General features: G+C 41.6%; 1 protein-coding gene across 4 annotated transcripts in view; it reads left to right on the forward strand.

The window, feature by feature from the left end:
• Nucleotides 1-25,463, forward strand: part of MICU1 (mitochondrial calcium uptake 1) — a 262,988-nt gene that overhangs the window by 106,542 nt on the left and 130,983 nt on the right. For 2 of the 4 annotated variants that reach the window (XM_044297988.1, XM_044297990.1), the window contains 2 exons: nucleotides 19,948-19,953; nucleotides 20,496-20,610. In XM_044297988.1, the coding sequence (XP_044153923.1) occupies nucleotides 19,948-19,953; nucleotides 20,496-20,610 (121 nt within the window). The remainder of the gene's footprint in view (nucleotides 1-19,947; nucleotides 19,954-20,495; nucleotides 20,611-25,463) is intronic. The other 2 variants (XM_044297989.1, XM_044297991.1) reach the window with 1 other exon arrangement.

Consider the following 25,463-nt stretch of genomic DNA (forward strand, 5'->3'; position numbering starts at 1 on the left):
GTGACTGCTTAAATTTTAAGATGCTTGAATGATGTGGTTACCTGCATTTTAGCCTTCCAGTTTGGTTGCATGGAACTGCATTGCTTTCATTGAATTTTTGGGGTTTTACTCTATGTTTAAATACTGTTTTGGTTTAAAAATGTCTTATCTGGTCATTTCATGTTCTTTTGCTTGTATGAACAGTTAAGTTTTATGATCAGTATTGGCTTTAAAGTATTATCCTCTGTATGTAACCTAAGGATAGGCAATCTGTCACGGACGTTCCCGTGGCAGGTACCAGGATATCGAAGACACTGGCAACACATGGGTAAAATTGACAGGTTACTTGTGGATCTTATTGTGTCTGTGTTTTGGTGAATTCCACATCCCTTGCTTCAGCTGTTGCTTGTTGGTAATTTACCTTCCCCATAAGTAGCTGCTTCTCACTCTTGGAGGTGCGGTGTATAGATTTTTTTTATAAGTTTTCTACTTTAAGCTAAGTCTTGTCTTTTCTTATTGTATTGTGTTCGTTATACTCCCTGTTGTTTTGTATCTGGGCCTGAGACCCAGACTTTCATTCGTCCATCTGGGGAGGAATGGGTTGTCTCTGGTCCTAACCTTATTCCAGGGCCTTATAGGGAAATAAGGGCCTAGTTATCCTGCATATGAATATTCCTACCTTCAAGGTCTATTCATATTGATAGGTAGTTAGGGCCCGGATTAGGGTTGTTTAGGAGTTGACCTGTTCCTACCCCAGTTTCCAGGCCCAGTTACTGTTCCTCTACCCTCCTGTGTTGGGTGTGGAGTCGTCCCCCAACCCCCCCCCCCCCCCGATCGTGACATCATCAATATGTAAATCCTGTAAAACCCCATTAAAGGGAATGGCCTATCTCAGACTCTGATGGCAAATCGCTGGTCAGGTAGGTGCAGCTCCCATCCATGGGACCCGCTCCTGTCTCCAAAAAAGGGCCCCTGGCCTGAAGTGAAGGAGAGCGCATCGGGCTTGGACAGCCACCCTCCAATGACCGCTATGGGAGTTTTGAAAATGGCTGAAAAGTTCCACCAGTCCCAAAGAGGTGAATGGAGAGGTGGCTGTGCATGCATGGTGCTGTGCACTCTCTACTCACATAATGGAGTTCTGAACGTGTTCGGCTATTTTCGGAAGTCCCATAACTGTGACTGGAGACCACACCATGCATAGCTACCTCTCCATTCACATCTTTGGGACTGATGGAAATTTCTGGCTATTCTGGAGATGGGTGAAGATTCCAGAGATAGGACCCATACCGATATTACATTGTTGGCATAACCTAGCGATATACCATCAATGCCTGAGATAAGACATCCCCCTTTTTGTCGAAAACACTTTTTTTTTTGCCTTAGCTGACACAAGGAGGGAAAGGGGGCATGGAGTAATAGCAGAGGGTGCATGGCTTTAGATGTGCTAAAATTCAGGGGCACAATTCTGGGCCAAAGTAAGCCATCTAATAGGTCTAAAGATGGAAAACCTTTAACACCCTGCATCAGCCACTGTCATAAACCATGCACATTTTTAGATTGCCTAGTGTAAGATCAGTAATACACTGCCGGATAGTCGAACATGATTGACTATAGCTTGTTTATTGACGCTTATTTACATCAGCCTGCTACATAAAATATATATAAACGCATATAATAATAATGCCCTTGCGTATTAGTAAATGTATATTATTGTGTTTGCTCATGTCTTACTAAAATGGTATCTAAATAAAGCAAATTTTCCTAGGTTTCTATATACTCTAATGCCATACTTGTTAACTTTAAGACCTACAGTGGATCTAAAGTCTACACACCCCTCTTAAAATGTCAGGTTTCTGTGATGTAAAAAAATGAGATAAAGATAAATCATTTCAGAACTTTTTTCCACCTTTAATGTGACCTATAAACTGTACCACTCAATTGAAATACAAACTGAAATCTTTCAGGTAGAGGGAAGAAAAAATATATATAAAAAAAAAAAATAGGGTTGCATAAGTGTGCACACCCTTAACCCCTTAAGGACCGAGGACGTACCGGTACGCCCTATTTCCCGAGTCCTTAAGGACCGAGGACGTACCGGTACGTCCTGACTTAAAATCTGAATTCCGGCGCCGCGGTGGTTAATCGAAACAGGATTTCGGCTGAAATCATTCAGCCGGCATCCCGTAACAACGCAGGGGGGGGTCATTGGACCCCCCCGTATCGGCGATCGCAGAAAACCGCAGGTCAATTCAGACCTGCGGTTTTCTGCGTTTCCGGTCCATTCGGGTGTCCTGTGACCCGATGAACCGGAAAAAGACTGCGATCGGTGGCGTAATTTTACACCACCAATCGCAGTCCGAGGATTTGCAGAGGCGGAGCTGGCCCTGGTGCTGAACGCCGCTGTCCAGGGTGCTGATTGGTGCAGGGGAGAGAGGCGCGAGATTCAAACTTCCTGCGCTCCTCTCTCCCCTCCTCTTCCTGTCCAGCACCCTGACCGTGCAGCATCGTCCAGCACCAGCTCCTGTGTCCCCCTAAATCGGCATCCATCACCCTCCTGCACCCATCGCCACCCAGGTAGGTTAGGGTCAGTGAGGGAGAGGCACCTTTAGGCAGGGATAGAAGGGAAAAGTTAGAAAAAAAAAAAAAAATCCCCCCCACCCACCAACCCCCTCCCCCCACCACCAGACCCTTCCCCCACCACCACTTTTTTTTTTTTTCTGCGTGCGCTGACTGGCCGGCACTTTTTAGCGTCCGTCCACTGTTAGCGCATCGCCCACCCCACCGACCGTGTTCACGACTTTTTAGTACGTGAACACTCGTGCCCCCACACACACGCACATAGAATAAAGGTTTACACGCACGCACATACACACGCACACACACACACCCATGGCCCGCCGGGTGTTCTCGGCCGAGGAGGCATATGCCCAGATTGCCTCCGACTCTGAGAGCCCCAGTGAGGATGAGGATGACCCCACGTTCCTTTTGTCATCCGCATCCTCCTCATCATCATCGGATGACGATGAGCCACCAAGGCAGCGGAGACGCCGCCAGGCGGAGCCAGGGGCCACACATGCTAGGGATCCTGTGGCCCACCCTAGTACGAGCCGCCCTGGGGTTCGTACTGGTTTCCCGGCCCACCAAATAAGTTCACCGGAGCCCCCTGCCGATGAACTTAGCTGGTGTCCCCCAGTGGACTTTGAGCCTGAGATTCCGGATTTCGCTGGCAATCCTGGAATCCAGATTCCCACAGTGGGGTTTACTGAAATAGACTTTTTTAGTTTTTTTTTCAGTAACCCACTGGTGAATTTGATGGTGGAGCAGACGAATCTGTACGCCCAACAGTTCGTCGCTCAAAACCCAGGCTCAGTTTTGGCTAGACCCGGTGGCTGGACGCCGGTCAGTGCAGCCGAGATGAGGACATTTTGGGGCCTCGTGCTGCATATGGGTCTAGTCCAAAAACCCAGTGTCAGGCAATACTGGAGTGGGGACGTCCTGTACCAGACCCCACTGTACAGTATGGTCATGACACGTCACCGGTTTGAGGCCATCCGGAAATGTCTGCATTATTCCGATAATGCAGCATGTCCACCCCGAGGTGATCCTGCCTATGACCGGCTGTACAAGATACGGCCGGTCATCGATCACTTTGGGGCCACATTTCAGCAGGCCTACGTACCTGGAAGGGAGGTCGCGGTTGATGAGTCTCTCGTTGCGTTCAAGGGGAGACTCAGTTTCCGCCAATACATTCCCACAAAGCGGGCGAGGTATGGCGTGAAGCTATACAAAATTTGTGAGAGTACCTCAGGGTACACTTACAAATTTCGTGTGTACGAGGGGCGAGATTCCCGGATTCAACCACCAGAATGTCCCCCCACTCTGGGTGTTACCGGGAAACTCGTGTGGGACCTTATGTACCCACTGCTGGATAAGGGTTACCACTTGTACGTGGACAACTTTTATACCAGCATTCCCTTGTTCAGGTCCCTTGCCGCCAGATCCACGTTCGCTTGTGGGACCGTGCGGAAAAATCAACGCGGCCTCCCTGCCTACCCCCTCCAGGTACCTATCCCCAGGGGTGAGACCCGTGCACTTACCAGTGGAAACCTGTTGCTGGTCAGGTATAAGGACAAGAGGGATGTCCTTATGCTGTCCACAATCCACGGTAACAGCACCACCCCAGTCCCTGTGCGAGGTACCGCGGCAACGGTCCTCAAGCCCGATTGTATCGTCGACTACAATCGGTATATGGGAGGAGTTGATCTCTCTGATCAAGTCCTCACGCCATATAACGCCATGCGCAAAACCCGGGCATGGTACAAAAAAGTTGCGGTCTACATGGTGCAGGTTGCCATGTACAACTCTTTTGTACTATCCCGAAGCGCTGGCAGCACAGGGACATTCCTCCAATTCTATGAGGCAGTCCTCAAAGACCTGATCTTTTCGGACCGGGAAAGAGCAGGCCGGAGTACCTCGGGAACTGGAGGCGCCCGGATCGTCCCTGGCCAACACTTTCCAGGTGTGGTCCCCCATACTGGAAAGAAGGGACGAACCCAAAAAAAGTGCAGAGTGTGTCACAAGAGGGGGATACGGAAGGACACCACAACTCAATGTGACACGTGCCCCGATCATCCGGGCCTCTGCATTATCGATTGCTTCAGGGAGTATCACACTTCCATGGAGTACTAAATTTTTATAATCCCCAACAGTTCACTAGAGAACATAAAACACTATGGCTCTCAGACTTTGGAGACACGAAAACAATTTTTCTTTCCCCAAAAAATATTAGTTTTAGTGCAGGCATCCTCAAACTGCGGCCCTCCAGATGTTGTAAAACTATAACTCCCAGCATGCCCAGACAACCTACAGCCATCATCAGGGCATGGTGGGAATTGTAGTTTTACAACATCTGGAGGGCCGCAGTTTTAGGATGCCTGCTTAGTGTCTCCAAAGTCTGAGAGCCATACATATTGGGCATCGTCGCGTGCGTAAAAGTCGTCGCTATAAAAATAACTTTTTACCAAACGCCTCGGATGAACGGTGTTAAAAATATAAAATAAAAACGGTGCCAAAACACCTATTTTTGGGCAAAATTTAAATTTAAATCCATTTTGCCGGTAATAAAGCAAGGGTTAACAGCCAAACAAAACTAAACATTTATTGCCCCAATTCTGTAGTTTGCAGAAACACCCCATATGTGGTCGTAAATGGCTATATAGCCGCACGGCAGGGCATAGAACGAAGGGAACTCCATACGGTTTCTGGAAGGCAGATTTTGATGGACAGTTTTTTTTTTTTTACACCATGTCCCATTAGAAGCCCCCCCTGATGTAGCCTAGACTAGAAACTCCAAAAAAGTGACCCCATCTAAGAAACTACACCCCTCAAGGTATTCAAAAATTACTTTACAAACTATGTTAACCCTTTAGGTGTTCCACAAAACTAAATAGCGAATGTAGAAACAATTTTAGAATTAAATTTTTTTGTTACATTGCCTCAAAAAAGAGTAATATAGAGCAACCAAAAATCTAATTTACCCCAAAAATTGTCCCAAAACAACAACCACCTTATCCCGTAGTTTCCTAGATGGGGTCACTTTTATGGAGTTTCTACTCTAGGGGTGCATCAGGGGGCTTGAAAGGGTACATGGTGTAAATAAACCAGTCCAGCAAAATCTGCCTTCCAAAAACCGTATGGCGTTCCCCTTCTTCTATGTCCTGCCGTTTAGCCAAACAGTAGTTTACGACCACATTTGGGGTGTTTTTGCAAACTACAGAATCAGGGCAACCCATTTTGAGTTTTGTTTGGCAGTTAACCCTTGTTTTACTCCTGGAAAAAACTGATTATATTGGAAAATTTTCCAAAAAATAGAAATTTCTAAATTGTTTCTCCATCTGCCATTAACTCTTGTGGAACAGCTAAAGGGTTAACAAAGTTTGTAAACCCAGTTTTGAATACCTTGAGGGGTGTACTTTCTTAGATGGAGTCACTTTTTTGAAATTTCTATTTTAGGGGTGCAACAGGGGGCTTCAAATGGGACATGGTATAAACAAAACCAGTCCTGCAAAATCTGCCTTCCAAAACTCATATGGTGTTCCCCTCCTTCTATGTGCTACCGTTCGGCCAAACAGTAGTTTACGACCACATATGGGGTGTTTTTGCAAACTACAGAATCAGGGCAACCCATTTTGAGTGTTGTTTGGCAGTTAACCCTTGTTTTACTCCTGGAAAAAATTGATTATATTGGAAAATTTTCCAAAAAATAGAAATTTCAAAATTGTTTCTCCATCTGCCATCAACTCTTGTGGAAGACCTAAAGGGTTAATAAAGTTTGAAAAAACAGTTTTGAATACCTTGAGGGGTGTAGTTTCTAGAATGGGGTCATTTTTGGGAGGTTTCTATTATCTAAGCCTCACAATATGACTGCAAACCTGAACTGGTCCATAAAAAGTGGGATTTTGAAGATTTCTCAAAAATTTCAAAATTTGCTTCTAAACTTCTAAGCCTTGTAACATCCCCAAAAAATAAAATATCATTCCCAAAATGCTACAAACATGAAGTAGACATATGGGGAATGTAAAGTCATCACAATTTTGGGGGGTATTACTATGTATTACAGAAGTAGAGAAACTGAAACTTTGAAATTTGCTAATTTTTCAAAATTTTTGGTAAAAAATGTATTTTTTTATGCAAAAAAATTAACTTTTTTGACCCAATTTTAGCAGTGTCATGAAGTACAATATGTGACGAAAAAACAATCTCAGAACGGCCTGGGTAAGTCGAAGAGTTTTAAAGTTATGAGCACTTAAAGTGACACTGGTCAGGTTTGCAAAAAATGGCCTGGTCCTGAAGGTGAAAATGAGCCTGGTCCTTAAGGGGTTAACAGTGCTCCAGCCCCCAAAAAAATACCTAGCAGCCAGTGGTTCCTGAACTGAAAAATTTAGTCGCCAAATCGAAACCAAATCAAAATTTTGGTATAGTGACAATGATACACCGATCAGATCGGCGTAGGGTTGTTTAGATACCAAAATTTAGATTTTCTTTCGTCACCATAACAAAGTATTGCGATACTCAATACCTCTTGGTCGCCTCCCAGACCAGTTTTCTTCTCGTCTTTTCATCAATTTTGGAGGGACGTGCAGTTCTTGGTAATGTCACTGTTGTGCCATATTTCATGATGACTGTCTTCACTGTGTTCCATGGTATATCTAATGCCTTGGAAACCAACTAGAGCAGCAGAACTTTATTTGGGGTTAATCAGAATTATGCTGACTCCTATTTAACATGATTTTGAATGTGATTGCTTAAGTCTGAACACAGCTACATCCCCAGTTATAAGTGGGTGTGCACGCTTATGCAACCACATTTGTTTTTTGTTTTCTTCCCTCCACCTAAAAGTTTTTAGTTTGTATTTCAATTGAGTGGTACAGTTTATAGGTCACATTAAAGGTGGAAAAAGTTCTGAAATTATTTATCTTTCTCATTTTTTTACAGCACAGAAACCTGACATTTTAACAGGGGTGTGTAGACTTTTTATATCCGCTGTATTTACACGGATGTTTTCACGTTTTTTTGGCTGATGGCCGGCACATGCAAACAATCGTACTGATAATTGGCCTGATCTTCTGACCTTAGTGAAGGGCAGCTGTGGACTTGAAAGGTTTTCTAGATCCCTTCTTTTCTACCGACTGTGCTGCTCTTGGTTGTTTCTATGCCTTGCAGATGCTAAGGGAACACAGCCATAGTAGATTACATCTAAAGCCATTCACAGTGTCCAAGCAATGTCCTGCCTGCACAATGCAATAAATCTACTGTATCTGTTTGTTTTGTTGGATAAAGATTATAAATGCAGAAAGGTTTCATTTTCCAGCGTAGCGGCTCTGAACCGACATTGCTTACAGAACTGATTATACAGCGACCTCTTATATAAAATACATTTCCTTGCCTATAATTCCATATTTAGTAGACAGTTTACAGCATTAGGAAAGGTTAGCAATATCTAAACTGTAGAAAAGTCAAGTAGCATGTGAAGTGTATGAAACCGCACACTGATGATCTTTGGCGGCTCTATAGTGCATGTAACTGGCGCTGACTAACCAATAACATCTAATATTTAGACTAGGGCCACATCTGTAAAAATGTCTCATGCTCTATGATACATTTGGTGCATCTTTAGACACTTTTGTTTCACTTAAGGGTACTTTCACACTTGCGTTGCTTGATTCCGGCAGGCAGTTCCGTTGCCTGAACTGACTGCCTGATCAGGCAAATTGTATGCAAACGTATGTCATTTTTTCTGACTGATCAGGCATTTTTCAGACTGATCAGGATCCGTCATCAGGCAAAACGGATCCGTTTTTCTTTTTTTTTTTTTTTTTTCCATTTTTAAAGGTCTGCGCATGTGCAGACCGGAAGGACGGATCCGGCATTCCGGTATTTTGAATGCCGGATCCGGCACTAATAGATTCCTATGGAAAAAAATGCCGGATCCGGCATTCAGGCAAGTCTTCAGTTTTTTTCGCCGGAGGTAAAACCGTAGCATGCTACGGTTTTCTCTTTTGCCTGATCAGTCAAAACGACTGAACTGAAGACATCCTGATGCAAACTGAACGGATTACTCTCCATTCAGAATGCATGGGGATATGCCTGATCAGTTATTTTCCGGTATAGAGCCCCTGTGACGGAACTCTATGCCGGAAAAGAAAAACGCAAGTGTGAAAGTACCCTAAACCACCTGTTGGTTGGCACAATGTAGGCCATGACCCTTTTCTGCCAAGTCAGGTCCCATTGTTGACTGAGGCACAAAAGCTGTGGTAAACTGTATTTGATGCCAATTAAGCCAGGATTCTGGGGCAATTAACATAGTAAATTTTAAATGTTTATAAAAACTATGATGTGTATCTTTGTTGTGTATATTTGTCCAATGTTGTGCCATTTTGTGATACACCTCTTAAATATTTTTGCTTAAAAATAGCCCTCTGTGCCTCCCAAAAAAATATGTCCTGATGAATATGCCTCTCTTAGCCTACAGAATATTTGCTTTGTAAAGCAGAAGTTTGTGCTCTAGAGCAGAGCTTCCTTTCATAACCAGGACAGGAAGTTTCAGTCATGGACTGCCATTTTCTTTGTCACCTAATTATTGAAGCAACATATCGTGGCAAGGCATAAGTAAGGCCTTATTCGCACAGTCAGTGTTTGGTCAGTGATTTCCATCAGTGATTTTGAGCCAAAACCAAGTGCGGGTCCAAAACACAGAACAGGTGGAGATCTTTCCCTTCTACCGTATGCCTGTGTAGGATCAACTCCTGGTTAAGGCCCCCTGCACACGGCCGTGTTTCACAGCCGTGTGCGGGCCGTGGAACCGCGGCCTGGATCCCTCCTGAGAGCAGGAGCGCACGGCGTCACTGGTTGCTATGACGCCGTGCGCTCCCTGCTGCCGGCACAGTACAGTAATACACTGGTATGATCTATACCAGTGTATTACTGTACTGTGCCGGCAGCAGGGAGCGCACGGCGTCATAGCAACCAGTGACGCCGTGCGCTCCTGCTCTCAGGAGGGATCCAGGCCGCGGTTCCACGGCCCGCACACGGCTGTGAAACACGGCCGTGTGCAGGGGGCCTTAGGCTCACAATCACTGATGGAAATCACTGACCAAACACTGACTGTGTGAATGAAGCCTAAAGGAGAGTTAAGGAAGGACAGGCCTTACTGAAGAAACAAATTCTAATTGATTACCACCTCAACAAGTCTTAATTTTTATCAATTGAATGTTAATGTGGCTGTTAGAACAGAGGCAATAGAAGATTATAGTTTGGTATAAGGGGTTGGCATGTATCAAATGGATTACCAAACAGTGGCCCATATACTGTACAATGGTTAAAAGATTTTTCCAAGACTTTAATACTAATAACCTATAGGTCATCAGTATCTGATCGGTGATGGTCCGAAACCAGGGGCCCCCAGGTATCGGTTGTTTGAGAAGGCACTGGCAATCCTGTGAGCGCCATGGCTTTCTCTGTGTTTACCAAGCACAGCGTTGTACATTGTATAGTGCCTGTGCATGGTATTGTGCTCAGCCCCATTGCTGCACCTAGGCTATGTGACAGATGAACTTGTCATCACTGGCTTAGGAATAGCTGAGAGAAGGCTGTGTCACTACGACTGTTGCTGCCTTCTCAAATAGCTAATCGGTTGGCGGTCCCAGGTGTTGGATCAACCAGATACTGATGACCTATCCTGAGGCTAGGTCATCAGTATTAAAGTCTCGGAAAACCACTTTAACCCGTTCGCTACCAGCACCTTACGTGTACGGCGCTGGAGCGATGTGTAAACATAGCACCCGCTCCCATGTGCAGCAGGCGCCATGGCCAGCAGGTCTCTGCTGTTTCATACAGCAGAGACCTGCGGCTAATTACCGTGACCAGCATTAATGCCGATCGCAGTAATTAAAAGCTTTAGATGCCATGATCAAGTGAGATCACTGCATCTAAATGTGCAAAAACCCGGAAGCTCGAGCTTTCCGGCTTCCTACCGCGGCCAATGTGGGCATCGATAGTTGCGCTGCACACTGTAAGCCTCGCTGACGATGGCAGGCCAGGATAAGAAATGAGCAAATTTGTGTAAATTTCATTTTATAAATCCCTGATAGGCTCAAATATAAGCTTTAAAATCATCACAAAAAATTAAAAATATTAAATAAAAAAATACAAAAGTTTAAATCACCCTCTTTTCCGTATAATTAAAAATAAATACCTAAATAACAATAAATATAAACATCATGGGTATCATCACGACCGAAAACACTCATATTATTAAAATATAAAAATTCCAATACGGCGAATGGCATAACGGGGAAAGAAGGGTCAAAATGGCCAATTTGCCCTTTTTTCATTGCTTCTCTTACCCAAAAAAATTTAAGAAAATGTGATTAAAAAAAAGTCACGCACACTCCAAAATGGTATCAAACCACCATAAAAACTACTGCTTGTTTCCGCAGAAAATTAGCCCCCTAAACAGCTCAGTAGACATAAGTATAAAAAAAGTTATGGGGGTCAGAATATGGTGATGTAAAAAAAAAAAATACTAAAAATATTTTTTTTTATCAAGGTTTACATTTATTTTTACACTATTTAGACATAAAAAAACTATACATATGGGGTATAATTGTAATCGTACTGACCCAGAGAATGAAGGGCATGGGACAGTTTTGCCGCAAATTGCATTTTTTTTTTTTCCAATTCCACCCCATTTGGAATTTCTCTACTGCTTCCCACTACATTTTATACCATAATTAATGGTGGCATTAGAAAGTACAACTTGTCCCGCAAAAAATAAGTCCTCATACAGCTATGTGACCAGAAAAAAGTTATGGTTTAAGGCAAATAGGGAAGAAAAATGAAGACTAAAAGGAAAAAAAAAAAAAACTCCGGTATCCGAAGGGATAATAATAATAATGTCATTTTTTAAGTGCTTAAAGAGGATCTGTCAGCCCTCCAGACATGATTATTATTTTTTTTGTGTGTGTGTATATGTATATATATATAATATATATTCATAAATTACCAGCTCTATAGAATCTTTTCTTAGAAATCTACTGTATCCTGTTCCTCTTATTTCTCCTAGAAATAGCTGGGTGGAGTGTGTCCCTGCACAGTCGGACACTGTCCAATCAGGGCTTCCTGTGTCGGGCTGTGAGGACACACCCCTTTGACTGGGAAATAGTAACACTTAGCTGTCAATTTATTCATAAATTTTAGAAGTAATAGCAGAGAAGTGGCAAAATGCACTGTTATAGGAAAATACGCTCCCAAATTGATAATAATTGCAGAATACAGGTATTTTCTAAAACAGACAAGTCAGGATTGGGGACAGGTCCTCTCTAAATACAAATGTGATGTATAAATAAGCACTAATATTGGCTCAGTGTGAAGAAGCAATCTCTGATGGAAACTTCTGCTGCTGCATATTAAAAATGCTGCTTTGCTATCTTTGTACAATTTCAAAGTCTAAGCCTGCCTTTTAAATCTGTAGGAAAGCTGTGGATCAAAGGCTTTCATGTAATTCAAATAGTGGTAACCTGCTCCTTTGTTACAGCAGCTTCTCTTGGCTTATAGCATATAGCCCCAGCAATAATGAAACTGATTGGATCGGATTGCCAAGCGATTCCAGCCATTGTTCAGAGAATTTGTTCTAATGCGTGTTATTCTGAGCTGCACAGCTATCCTCGTAGCGCTTTGACTGATCTTATCTTCAGGATGAGCGGCCGCCAGCCAGTCTTCCTACATGAAATGCACACAAGCAGGGTGGATTTGATTTAAATCAAACTGATTTAAATCACTAGTCAGTAAGGCCTGATTTAAATCATAGTTTTCTACATAAAGACTAATTCTTGCTGGTAGAACTTATAATATGCAAGTAGATGAAGATTTTTAGAATAACTTTTCATATTAGTTTGATTTAGGTTGATTCTGCATTCATAGGTTTGTAGAAGTTAGGATTAAGGTATTTTTCTCAACTCTGTTCATGTTATAACACTTTTGCTGTGAAGAAGAGGCATGTGATCTCTGCTGAGTCAAAATTCAGTTTTGAGAACTGCAAAAGTAAACCAAGTATCTGTGATAATATCTTGTAGGCAGAGAAACTGCCCAATAATCTTAGGCTACATTCACGCTTGCGGCAGTGTGATCCGGCGGGCAGATCCGCTGATCCGTATTACAAATGCATTGCAAGAGCGGATCTGTCTCTCCGCTTGTCATGTGGACAGACGGATCCGTCTTGTATCTTTTTTCACATTTCTACCGGTCTGCGCATGCGCAGACCGGAAGGACGGATCCGGCATTCCGGTATTTTGAATGCCGGATCCGGCACTAATACATTCCTATGGGGAAAAATACCAGATCCGGCGTTCAGGCAAGTCTTCAGTTTTTTCCACTGGAGATAAAGCCGTAGCATGCTGCAGTTTTATCTTTTGCCTGATCAGTCAAAACGACTGAACTGAAGACATCCTGATGCATCCTGAACGGATTACTCTCTATTCAGAATGCATAGGGATATAACTGATCAGTTATTTTCCGGTATAGAGCCCCTGTGACGGAACTCAGTGCCGGAAAAGAAAAACGCAAGTGTGAAAGTATCCTTAGAAAAACCTCTGGACGAGCATGACATTGTGAATGGATTAATGGAATTTATTTACCCCAAAAATTAAACATATATAGCCTTATTCTACATAATTAAAAAAAACTAATCTTTATTTCATGATGGAATAACCTTTGGATGGTAATATATTTTCCTCAAAAAGCATTTTAAATTAAAAAAAACTTTTTTTTCTTTTGAATTTTTTTTTGTATATTTTTTTTTTTTAAATCATTGATTTTTATCCACCCTGCACACAAGTCATAAATACAGTGGGAAGAAATTGGACATGAGGGTGACATATTATTAACCAAAATGCAGTTTCCTGGTAAAGTTCACACAAGTGATTTTTGAGGACCTTTTCATTACATCTGGATTGTTTTTCCATCTGTCTCTTTTTTTTTTTTTTTTTTTTTTTTTTTTTTTTCTTCAAGCCCGTTGGAAAGCATATAATGGCAGATGAAAAAAAGAAACAGATGGAAAAACCGATAAATGATTCCATTGATGTCATTTATCAAAAGAAAACAGAAAATTAGAGCAGATGCGTTGTAGTATTCTTAAAAAGAAAAGTCTACAGCAGGAATGTATTGAAAGCGATGACAAAAATTAGCATTTTTTTAATTAGTCAAAATGTAATTTTTAATCTGTGGCAACTGTTAAAAAGGCATTGGTCAGCAGATTTGTACCTCTGAAACTGGCTGACCTGTTACATGTGCGCTTGTCAGCTGAAGGGATCTGTGTTGGTCCCATGTTCACATGTGCCCGCATTGCTGAGAAAAATTTAGTTTTAATGTATGCAAATGAGCCACTAGGAGCAAAGGGAGTGTGGCCATTACACCTAGATGCTGTGCTCTCTCTGCAACTGCCACGCCCTCTCCACTTTGGTCCACTAAGGGCTCTTTCACACGAGCGGATGCCGTGCGTGGAATCCACTGCGTGAAAGAGCCAAGCCCCATTCCGGACAGCGAAGACACGGAGCATTAACATGATTGATAATGCTCCGTGCCTCTCTGTGACCATTTTACTACAAAATCACGGTGACAACTTTATCTCACTGTGTTTTTGTATTAAAGAGAATAACAGAGAGGCACGGAGCATTATCAATCATGTTAATGCTCCATGTCTCTGCTGTCCGGAACGGGGCTTGGCTCTCTTTCACGCAGCATATAACCCGCACGGCATCCGCTTGTGTGAAAGAGCCCTTAAGGAGAAGTCATGGCTAGGCGTGATCACATTTACACTGCCTGGCCGAGTCAATCAAAGTGGAGATGGAAGGTAAAAAACTTAATATAGTGGCTCTCTTGTTCAGACCCTCTGGGTTGTGGTGTTCTATCCTAGGCGTAGCCTTCGCCTTGTGCGAGTACAAGTGGGAAAAATAAAGAGGATGGCACACTCTGTATCTGGACTGTATTGCTAAAAATTAAAATAGTATATTTATTAGAAAAGCATAAAAATTTAAATCTTAAATATTTATATATGAAGAAATGGTGGTAAATACCCAAATTTTGGGTCTTAAATAGTGGTGCTATATCGAGATCAGATGGTAAGTAGTGGACATAGACCAGGTGAAGTGTGTAATAAACTCTCCAAATAGTCCACGTCCACTCTCGATGATCTCGGTACCACAAATGGATAATGCACTGTAGATAATATAATGTAGATAAAATCTCAAAGAATATCACAATCTCAAAGAATATTAAAATATCTGTATAATCGCATAGAAATAGTACTTAATGTCCATCTATATGGTACACCTCTTGATTGTCACAAGTGTAGGAATATGAATAAAACATTTTTGGTTTAAAATGGTAGAATAATTGATGATGGGCATATAAATAACAATAAACATGTAAAGGAAAAATATATTTAGAGGAAAAATGAGAAGATTCAGAAGGATGGTAAGAGATGTTTGTTCTTTAGGTTGTGGCAGTGTCTTTACTTATAGTAAGGGTAAAAGTAGTCTCTGATTATTGGTTGATGTTGGATAAAGTTGTGAACATCAGTACTCCTGATGGTTCGTTATTTGGAAACACTATATTTATAGAATAAAACAATTACAAGAAAAGGAAAAGAAAGGAAATGAACATAAGAACTTTGAGTAAAGTATGAGAGCACACAACCACTAATAGTACGACCATGTAAGAAACCACAGCGGTGTTTAATAGTATCTGCCAGGTTGAAAAATAATGACAACTGAGAAGCTTAACAAAATTAAATATACAACTAACGGGGTAAGAGGAGATTAGGGACAAAAGGGAGGAAGGTTGAGGGGAGGGGAGCGGACCATCCCCAAATGATCGCCATAGAAGTCAGTGACAGCAGAGCTCTCCAATAAAAGGGAGAAGGAACTCCATGTCCATCTATTGTAGGATCATCAGCTAATTGGTGGTGATCCTGCTATCGTCATATTTGTGTACTGGAAACAGTTGCGTAATTGTGTTTTAGTTCGAGGAGGTAGGATCTCAATAAATGGTTCCCACAAAGTAAAAAAAAACGTTTTGATGTTGGTTTCTTTGTGTTAGGCAGTTCCACACCCAATCCATTTGAAATAGGTGGGATAGTTTTCGTAAAAATTAGTCTAAAGGTCGGGGCCTGGGGGGATAGCTAATCCTGTAATATAGTATTTTAGGCCACACTAGATAAAATTAACAGCAATTTTTTTGCCTCAGTAGAGCAGTGATAAACCTGAGAGGGTGTGAGAGAGGCGAAATTGGCCAGGTGGACGAGAGCAAAGGCTTCGACCTTCTTCCAAAACTGTTGGATTATAGGGCAATCCCAAAAGCAGTGGTACAGGTTACTTATTCTAATATGGAAATGAGGCAGCCATATTGATTTAGGAACGTAAGATAACAAGTTTTTCATTATAGGGTTACTATATCATACAGGTATGTACTGTAGACCTGTCCATTCAGTGGGGGACTTGAAATTGGCTCTCTTCACATTTTGAATAGCTTATCTCAAATGAGCCCCGCACCATAAACAGTATAATACCTGACAAGCTCACTTGTTTGATAATGACTGGTATCACACGGAGCTGGGCTCATTTAATGCATGCCGTGCTTTACACCTACACTCTTCAGATAGAACATTGCTCTCTAGTTGTTCTTTAGTTGATTAGTAATGGGTTTGAGCTGAATTATGTTTGAACCACGTGCCTGAAACACTTTCTCCCACCCTTTATCTGCTTGTCAGAAATCTTACACAACAGATCCCGCTTTCAATTGCCACAAAAATCTATTTTATTTTCTATTTTTTACAGCATCACAATGCTGTCCGTTGAGTCATTACCTACTGTATATAGTCATATTAAAGAAAGGGTATATTTCTACTTGGATCTACACATTGATCTTCATATTTGTAGGCAAAATGTACAAAGTTGATGTATTAATATTTATTCAATCGGTGGATTGTATAATGCCGCATCAGTTCTTTGTGAACCCATGTTATCATGTTAGAAGAACTGTGTGTTAGCATTTCGCTATGTTTTAATGACCGAATAATGTCACACAGCATTGGTTATGATTAAAAGGCATAATTTTAAAGAGGTTTTCAAGCTTCGTGTTTTGTTTTTAGGTCCTCAAAATCAGATCAGTGGGGGTCTGCACCCCATGATCAGCCTCCAGTGGTGGAGCTAACACTTGGAACAGAGGTGAAAGCACAGCTTGGTTCGTAATATAGTGGCTCTGTCGGGTAACTGTACCTCTGCTTCAATTAATGTGAATGCTGTGGTAACCCAGACCAGCGACTACACCTTGAATAGAACTGTGCTTCCAGCTCCGTTCAGCGTGCTAGTTCTGGTGCCGGAGCCTGCAGCTAACAGCTGGTTGGTGGAGGCGCCGGGTGTGAGATCCTACTGATCTGATATTGATGGCCTATCCTGTGTATGGGTCATCAATATGTGGAGCCGGGAAGACCCCACATTGTGGGAGATTTACTTAGACTGGTGTTTTATACAAACCCGCTGTGCACTGGGGTGAGATGTGCCAAGTACATTAAGAGACTCCTCTTAATAAATTTGGCTCTTCTTTTGCCAGTTGTAATAGAAAGTGAGTTACACCAGTTTTGAGCTGGCATAGATTTGTGATATAATTTTATGACGGTTTCTGGTGTAGGTTAAAGTAAATTTGTTGGACCTGTGGTTGCCCTGTCTTCTTCCACTAATCTTTTGAAAAGTGTCCAAAGCGGTGTAAAAATCACAGAAAGTTGTGTATTTTGTTCACAAATGTGGCTTTTGCATTTTTTTTTTTATCTTTTACTCCATAAAACTGGCACTAGTTGATAAATTCTCCTCTTTGACTTTAGATTGTCAGTAGATGGGCAGCATGGTGGCTCAGTGGTTAGCATTGGTGCCTTGCAGCGCTGGGGTCCTACGTTAAAATCTGACCGTGGACAACATCTGCATGGATTTTGTATGTTCTCCCTGTGTTTGTGTGGTTTTCCTTCGGGTGCTCCGGTCTCCTCCAACACTCTAAAGACATACTGACAGGGACCTTAGATTGTGATCCCCATTGGGGACAGCTTGATGCTAATGTATGTAAAGTGCTTTGGCATAGAATAGCACTATATAAGTGCATCAAATAAATAGATGAAGATGACTGACACGTTTCAAACCACTACAGCTTTGTTTTGTGCTTGGTCACCAGTGGTACTGTCATCTGTGAATGGTTTAGGTTTATTTATACCTCTTTTGTCTCCTAGTTTGTATAAACCTGGCACGTCCATGCCTTCCATTTCTTACCTGTAAGGGGTTTTCCCACAATCAAAACATATTATCTTAATCTGATCAGTGGGGATCTGACTACTGAGACCCTCCACCCAAGTTGGGGGTCCTTTGTTGGCGGCCATACCAGGGCCAGACACATGGCCTCACACCACCAGAGGGGGCTGCGTTCCCCATTCTCGACGTGCTTGATCGAATTGATACATTGTGTTGTCTTTGTGGCCACACGATATTAGTTGAGGCCACAACTTGACACAGCGTGTGTTCTCAAATATTAGCCTGAAGTGGTTGCTTTCATATCCTCGGCTCCTGATGATCCGGTGAAACGCGTTGAGCAGGAATAGATTTATTTAGTTAGCAATATAGAAGGATCCAAACTAGATTAGCACAGAAATAGCCAGTCAACAGCCCTAACAGATCGAATGTATAGAAAGTCTACATTTGTTTTGAGCCATTTCACCATTATCAGAAGTAGATCTGATTTGTGGGCTTGGCTGACTTTTTGGGGCATCAGCTCAATTGGATAAGTGATTTGATCTGTAATTTGGGCTATTTCGTGCTTGTGTAACCTACATCGCCAGGAAATTAGTCCACACACGCCCCGTTATACATTTTTCTCTAACACCTCCACGTACTGAGCAACATTCATTTGGAGGAGGCTAAACACATACAAGTGCCCACCTAATGTAAAGTGCTTGGTTTATTCTTAGTGAGATTAGTGCCTTTGATACCAGGGGCACCTGGCCCGGGTTAGGGTTTTAATTATTCTACCAATAAAAGGTTAGTTATTTTTCATTTTAGTATCCATACAGGCAGTGAACTACTTACAATTAGGATACATCATCAATTATATCTTGTTTAGCAGTGTTTTTCTTTTTGTCCTTTGTATTACATAACCCAATGTCTCCGTCCCGGCAATCGCCTGCTCGCTAGCAGAGGAGACCGCTGCTATTACATGCAGTGATCTCCTCCGTAACATGGGAAGGAGTGATTGCTAAGCCATCGCTCGTGCCCATGCTGTAGATTGGTTTGCTGGCAGCAGATCGTTATTACACACCACGATCTGCCGCCTGCAAACGATAATCTTTTAACTTGTCAAAAGATTTTGATTGCCTGATGAGCGTTTGCTTGTTCATCAGGTAATCGGCAGCAGTATTACACTGCCAAATCATCGCTAACGAGCTAGTTAGTAATCATGTGCCGAAAAATCGGTTGGTGTAATACAGGCTTTAGAGTTCGAATGGAGCAGCAGTCGAGCATGTGCACTACAGCGCCTTTCTAAGTGTATGGACTGCTGAAGATAGCAGAGTACAGGGCCCAGCTGTCTCTGATGCTAGTGCTCATGCTTGACTAAATTCTGTTGATTGACTGACTGGTGTCCAGGCAGTCGGTTCCCAACCTATTCTGTAAATTGTAACTGTGGGAAACACCTTTAAGAGGGTGTTTGACACACATCATTTTATGTAAAAAAAAAATGCTGCAGTTTTTGTGGCAATGCAATTCTTTGAGCGAACGTCAGAAATGGTCTCGAAAGGAATGGGAATTAAAAGAAATGTCTTCTCTTTCCTGCCGCGACCACTTTTGGCTTTGCCTCACAAAATTGCATGAAAAACTACAGTGCCTAGAAACACATCCCAGATGTCCAAACGATTCTCCTCCCCACTTGTCCCCATGACTTCCCCATTTATGTTTTCATTTAACTTCAATTTTTTTTGTTACTCTTTTCTGAAGCTCAGTGATTCCACCATTGACTTTACCATTTTACTTGGACTTTAATAACATAGAATTTAATATCTTTTATTACTATTATCATTCACAATGTATCACAGAGTACAGATTCATAAACTAAGTCATTTGAGATCTATCTATTCTGTTATATGCACATGTGTTATTCCAGGAATTCCCTTTCTGCACAGCCATAACATCAATGAGTTTAGCGGTAGCAACACATTCCCCGGTGTAACCTCCATCTGGCCAAGGCAGCTGCAGACTCTGAGATTTTCTTATGTCCAGCCGCCTGGATTTCTGCATCGTTGCTGTTGATGTCATAACTGTCTGTGCTCTTGTTTAATCAATTCTCTTTCCTTTATCTTGTATATGATTGGATCTTCACTAGACGGAGGTAACCAGTGGGTACAGTTCTTGGACTGGACCCTATGTGATGGTGTTTCTGTTTTGTGTTCTACTACTGAATTCTTCAGTGTTTGTAATGTATAGTAGACATTTCCTGCTCTGGCAATTGCATGACTCTTTCTTTCATTTCTGTTTGCAAGATATGTTACTTTTGATTTTCTTTTCTAGACCTTTCTTGTTTCTGAAGTGTGGTTTGTTCTACAGAATTTTTCTACCTATAAGTTTGTCGGTCTTCAGTAGTCAGATTTAGTCCTTACTTAGTTTTCAGAGCCTTCTACTTCTGCCTATAATTCATTCTAGTTTGCCCCTATTATTTTATTGGAGATTTTTTTTATTTTATAAAAGCAATGTAAAAATGAGGACCCAGATATTGTCAATAAGTGACGAGGAACATTTAATTTTTTCCTGTTCCTTTAACTGAAAGCTTTGAAAACTAAGCCTAAAATCCTATCCTATCAACATTTCAGTGTAGAAATGTTGCATTAGCCCGATTTTTGTAATTGTTTTAATATTTTTGTGTCTGTTTTATAGAAAATTTCTCAAGAACGAGAGAAGTTTGCTGATGAGGACAGTATCTTCTTCACATTAGGTGAATGTGGCCTTATCTCATTTTCGGACTATATTTTCCTTACCACGGTTCTATCAAGTAAGTATGCCTATTAATAGTAAAGCCCATGACTTGTCGCCTTTAATCAAGTTGTTAAAAATTCAGTTTCATAACTTCAACATTATATTGGAGACATTTGTTTGACAAGCAATGTGGATGTCATTACAGTTCCTTTAGATTTTGTCACTCCGGTTTCTGAGAACTGATTCCCCCGTTATTCTTTTAACTCCTTCAAAAGAAAATCCCAATTCCTCTAATGCGCCATCATAGTAACATAGTATATAAGGCCGAAAAAATACCTTTGTCCTTCTAGTTCGGCCTGTTATCCTGCAAGTTGATCCAGAGGAAGGCAAAAACAAAATATGTGAGGTACAAGCCAATTTTTCCCACTTAAGGGGGGAAAAATTCCTTCCTGACTCCAATCAGGGAATCAGAATAACTCTCTGGATCAACGATCCCTCTCTAGTAGCTATAGCCTGTAATATCATTACATCATAGCCAATGCATCTTTAGCAAATTGCAGCTTGAATTAGACAAAATAATTTGCTTATCTGTAGTTCTAAGTATCAATTTGGCTAGTGTTAACTTCTGAAATTTAAGGTATTGTCTCATCAAGGCAGCCCCTTTACAAATTGAAGCCAGTCCAGCCAATGAGGTCTTATTTCCAAGCTATGGTCTTGATGTGGCATCTGGACATGTAGTATTAAAAGGGTTTTCTCGATGACCTATACTCAGGATAGTTCAGCAGTATGTGATCGGAGGAGTTCCAACTCCCGCCACCCCCGCCAATCAGCTGTTGAGCTGCATCTAGGTCATGTGACTGATGAAGGTGATGTCACTGGCCTAGCAAGAGATTACAGCATTCACTGGAGCACCACGGCCTCGTTAAACAGTCGATAGAGGGGGTGCCATCGATTTGATACTGATGACCTCTCCTGAGGAGTGGTCATCATTATGAAACACTCTGACAACCCCTTTAAATGCCAGCCATTTAAAAATATAAGTTTCATGTACAATATCTGACCATGCAAATTCACGATTTATAGAATATGGATTGCTTATTCCATGCATCTTTACCTGACTCATTAGTAGTTTAGCCAGTTTTATGTCATAAAATAGGGGCTAAAGATTGGCTTAAGCCTGTATTACACAGGCTGATTGAGCAAGCGATTGTTGGGAGAGAAGTGTTCCCACCCGGAAATCGCCTGCTCACTAGCAGAAGAGACCGCTGCTATTACATGCAGTGATCTCCGCAGCATGGGGAGGAGCGATCACTATGCCGTCACTCACCTACATACTGTCTAGAGGTTTGCCGGCGGCAGATTATTAGACAGCACGATGTGCTGCTGGCAAGCACTGATATTTAAGCTTGCTTAAAGATCAGAATTGCCCGATGAACGAGCAGGCAATCGGCGGCAATATTACACTGCAAGATGATCGCTATAACAAGTGTTCACTCGTTAGCGATTATTGGTCAAGAAATCGGCCAGTGTAATACAGCCTTAGGCCTCATGCACACGACCGTTGTTGTGTTCCGTTCTGCAAAATGGGGTTCCGTTGTTCCGTGATCCGTTTCCGTTTTTATTTCCGTGTGTCTTCCTTTATTTTTGGAGGATCACCAGACATGAAGCAAAGTAAAAAAAAAGTCTAAGTCAAGTTTGCCATGCAAATGATAGGAAAAAAAGCGGACGTGGATGACAATCTTGTGTGCCTCCGCGTTTTTTCACAGTCCCATTGACTTGAATGGGTCCGCGAACCGTTTTCCGTGAAAAAAAAAATAGGACAGGTATATTTTTTTGACGGACTGGAACCACGGATCATGGACGCGGATGACAAACGGTGCATTAGCCGAGTTTTCAACCGACCCATTGAAAGTCAATGGGTCCGCAGAAAAGCACAAAAAACAGAACAACGGACACGGAATGAAACAACGGTCGTGTGCATGAGGCCTTAAAGGGAACCTGTCATGTGGATATTTGATTATAATCTAACTAATTATATACAATCATTAACTACTAAAAAGTACCTTAGATGTATTCACTTACTGGTGTGACAGATGGTTATCTCATAATATACACACAAAGATGAGCTGATTTGAGTCCAGCGTGATGTCATTGAGTCCAGCGTATATTTAATTCAGAGCTATAGCCACTCCCCTGCCCACCTGCTGCTGATTTATATGGAAAATAACTGTCCTTCAGCAGCAGGTGGGCGGGGAGAGTCAGGAGCTCATAAATATTCATGACTCATCGTTATCAGCTGGAGCTTTTTTCAATACAAGATGTTGGCAGATTGACTGGGTCAATTAAAGAAAGTGACCCAGCATTTTGCTAAGAGAATCAGTCACTTATTTATGTTGCCCTTAGTTAGGACATCATAAAACTGGTGACAGGTTCCCTTTAAGTCTATAATTGCCTTATGCTGTGTGTGAGAACCGGAATCCAGATGCATTTGCAGACAGCTAATGAACATCAAGCTAATGAACTGGATGTAAAAAAGGATGAGAAGACATCTGTTATTCTCCTGAGCAGGAAAATCCCACGTCAGTCGCTTATAGTCTACTGCTTATTCTGTCCTGTAACTTTTTATTATTCATACTTGCAATAGAAAACTGCAGTTTTCTATTCTACAACAATTAAAAAAGGTCTGTTCATATATATATATATATCTATGGTTTTAAAGGGAACCTGTCACATTGAACATGGTGTCTGATCTGCTGACAGTATGTTATAGAGGAGGAGGTGCTCAGCAGTTTGATACATAGTTTTGTGGAAACAGATTCAGTGTAGCTCTTTCTAAGGAGTCATGTGGGCTGTCCTATCCATGACTGACTGTCTTCCCTGTTTCATTGTTCTTATAGAGACAGCTTTCAGTCACTGATTAGAGCTGCCCACTGGACTCCTAAGCATGCGAAGAGAACAAAAAATTAATAAAGTACAGCTGCTCAGCTTCTTCTGCTCTATAACATGTTGCCCATAGATTGCTCAACATTTCCATGTACATGATCCCTTTAAAAGTACATTTGTTCTTTATTACTTGCTGTTACTAGTAATGTGGCTGGTGTGATTGGTAATGAACATCAAAACTTAACCTGATGACTTGGGCTTTGTCTTAAATAAATAATTAAGCAGACACCTTAGAACAAGTATTAAGAAGGTGTGGAACATACATGTTCTTCATGAAGAAACTGCACACGCACAGAATCCCATTAATGGTATAACATATAAGGTGAAATCTCATTGAGATGACCATCCAAAATTGCTAGAGGCTTGATACTCTCAAAGTAATAACATACATGAACTATGATGGTGCTGAAAGCCTGGTCTAGATACAACTGACGAGCAAAAGGGTAACAATTAGAGATGAGCGAATCGACTTTGGATGAAACATCCGAAGTCGATTCGCATAAAACTTTGTTTCAATACTGTACAAGGTACCACTTGGAACCGAACCCGAGTTTGGGAAACGTTTGTTTTTTTACAGTATAAATCCATTTCTGAAGTTATTATGCGAAGTCTCGCGAGTAATAACTTCGGCTCATCTGAGCCAATCCATTCTAATACTGTCCGGAGCTCTGTACAGTATTGAAACAAAGTTATATGTGAATTAACTTTGGATGTTTCATCCGAAGTAGATTCGCTCATCCCTAGTAACAATGTTTTGAACTTTTGACTTTCAGGCTCCTTATCTCACCATACACTACAGCTTCGAATGTGAGACTACCACCATTTTATAGACAATCATCTGGGCAATCTCATACATAAATTTGTAACTATTTAGCTTATGATTAGTCACTAAAAAGCCCTATTTTGTGACTATTTGAAGCCAGAATTCTGGAGTGAACCAATGATAAATCTGGGCCCGTGTTTCTTGTTTGCACTTGGAATTTACTTATGCATTGTTTGTTCTCTACCTTTTGGACATGTGGTTATTCTCAGCTGAATATGGCACTCGCCTTGTGGATTGTGTGTGTCGCCATATAAATTCTAATGGTTAATTTTTGAATAAAGATAATGTTATATATTTTTTTTAAATTGGTGGCAGTGTGCGATTATTTTTAGTATTGGTACTTTTAGCCTTTGGCTCGCGCCTGCAATGATGGTTAGTTTGTGGTGCCCCACGTGAATAGTGGTAATTAGATGTCTGTTGGTCCAACAGCTATTTTTCCCGGCTCTGATTTATTTTTATTTTTTTAAAGTGTGCATGCATTGTTGAGGGGAGTATGCTGCTGCTAGACACATCTGGCTGCAACTTATCACTATTGAGAACCAAGGGAGAGGAATTGGGTGGCCCGATAACCATAAGGTAGTCAACCAGTTTCGCAGGAATGGGGGGTTTAGGCTGACTTTTCTCTTATGTGTGGGACTTTAGGCTAGTGACCTTTTCATTCCTGTCTCTCAGGTGACGTATCTGGTGTCAGTTAGTGCTCAGAGTTTCTCCTAGTAAAGTTACAACAAGTGTGTATGTAAAGGCTTTCAGAAAATGATACAACTTTGGCAAACAAGTACCTGAATGTGCCTATTGGCTTCAGCGATTGGGCCAATAATTAGATTGTATAGGAGACGTGTGCCATTACCATCAGAAGTGCTTAGTGAGCAGTTTCTCACCGATGGTAGGTGATGATGAGGTATATGATGGGCTATGCACTTTATTATTCCTTGGTTTGTTGGACAAGCTGGAAACTATCCTACCTAGGAAACAGGAACACCAAGTATCACACTTTATTGATGAGTCTACATTTTGGACCATAGGCTTACATTGGTAATGATTTGGTTTCATACTATTTATTAGCTGTACCTAGTAATTAGAAAAAAATAAAGGGCATAAACACAGATATTGTTTCACATATTACATAATAACCCTTTTATCTTCTTATATTACCATCCACTAGG

This window comes from Bufo gargarizans, chromosome 6 (genome assembly GCF_014858855.1).
Source record: "Bufo gargarizans isolate SCDJY-AF-19 chromosome 6, ASM1485885v1, whole genome shotgun sequence".
Classification (NCBI taxonomy): Eukaryota; Metazoa; Chordata; class Amphibia; order Anura; family Bufonidae; genus Bufo; species Bufo gargarizans.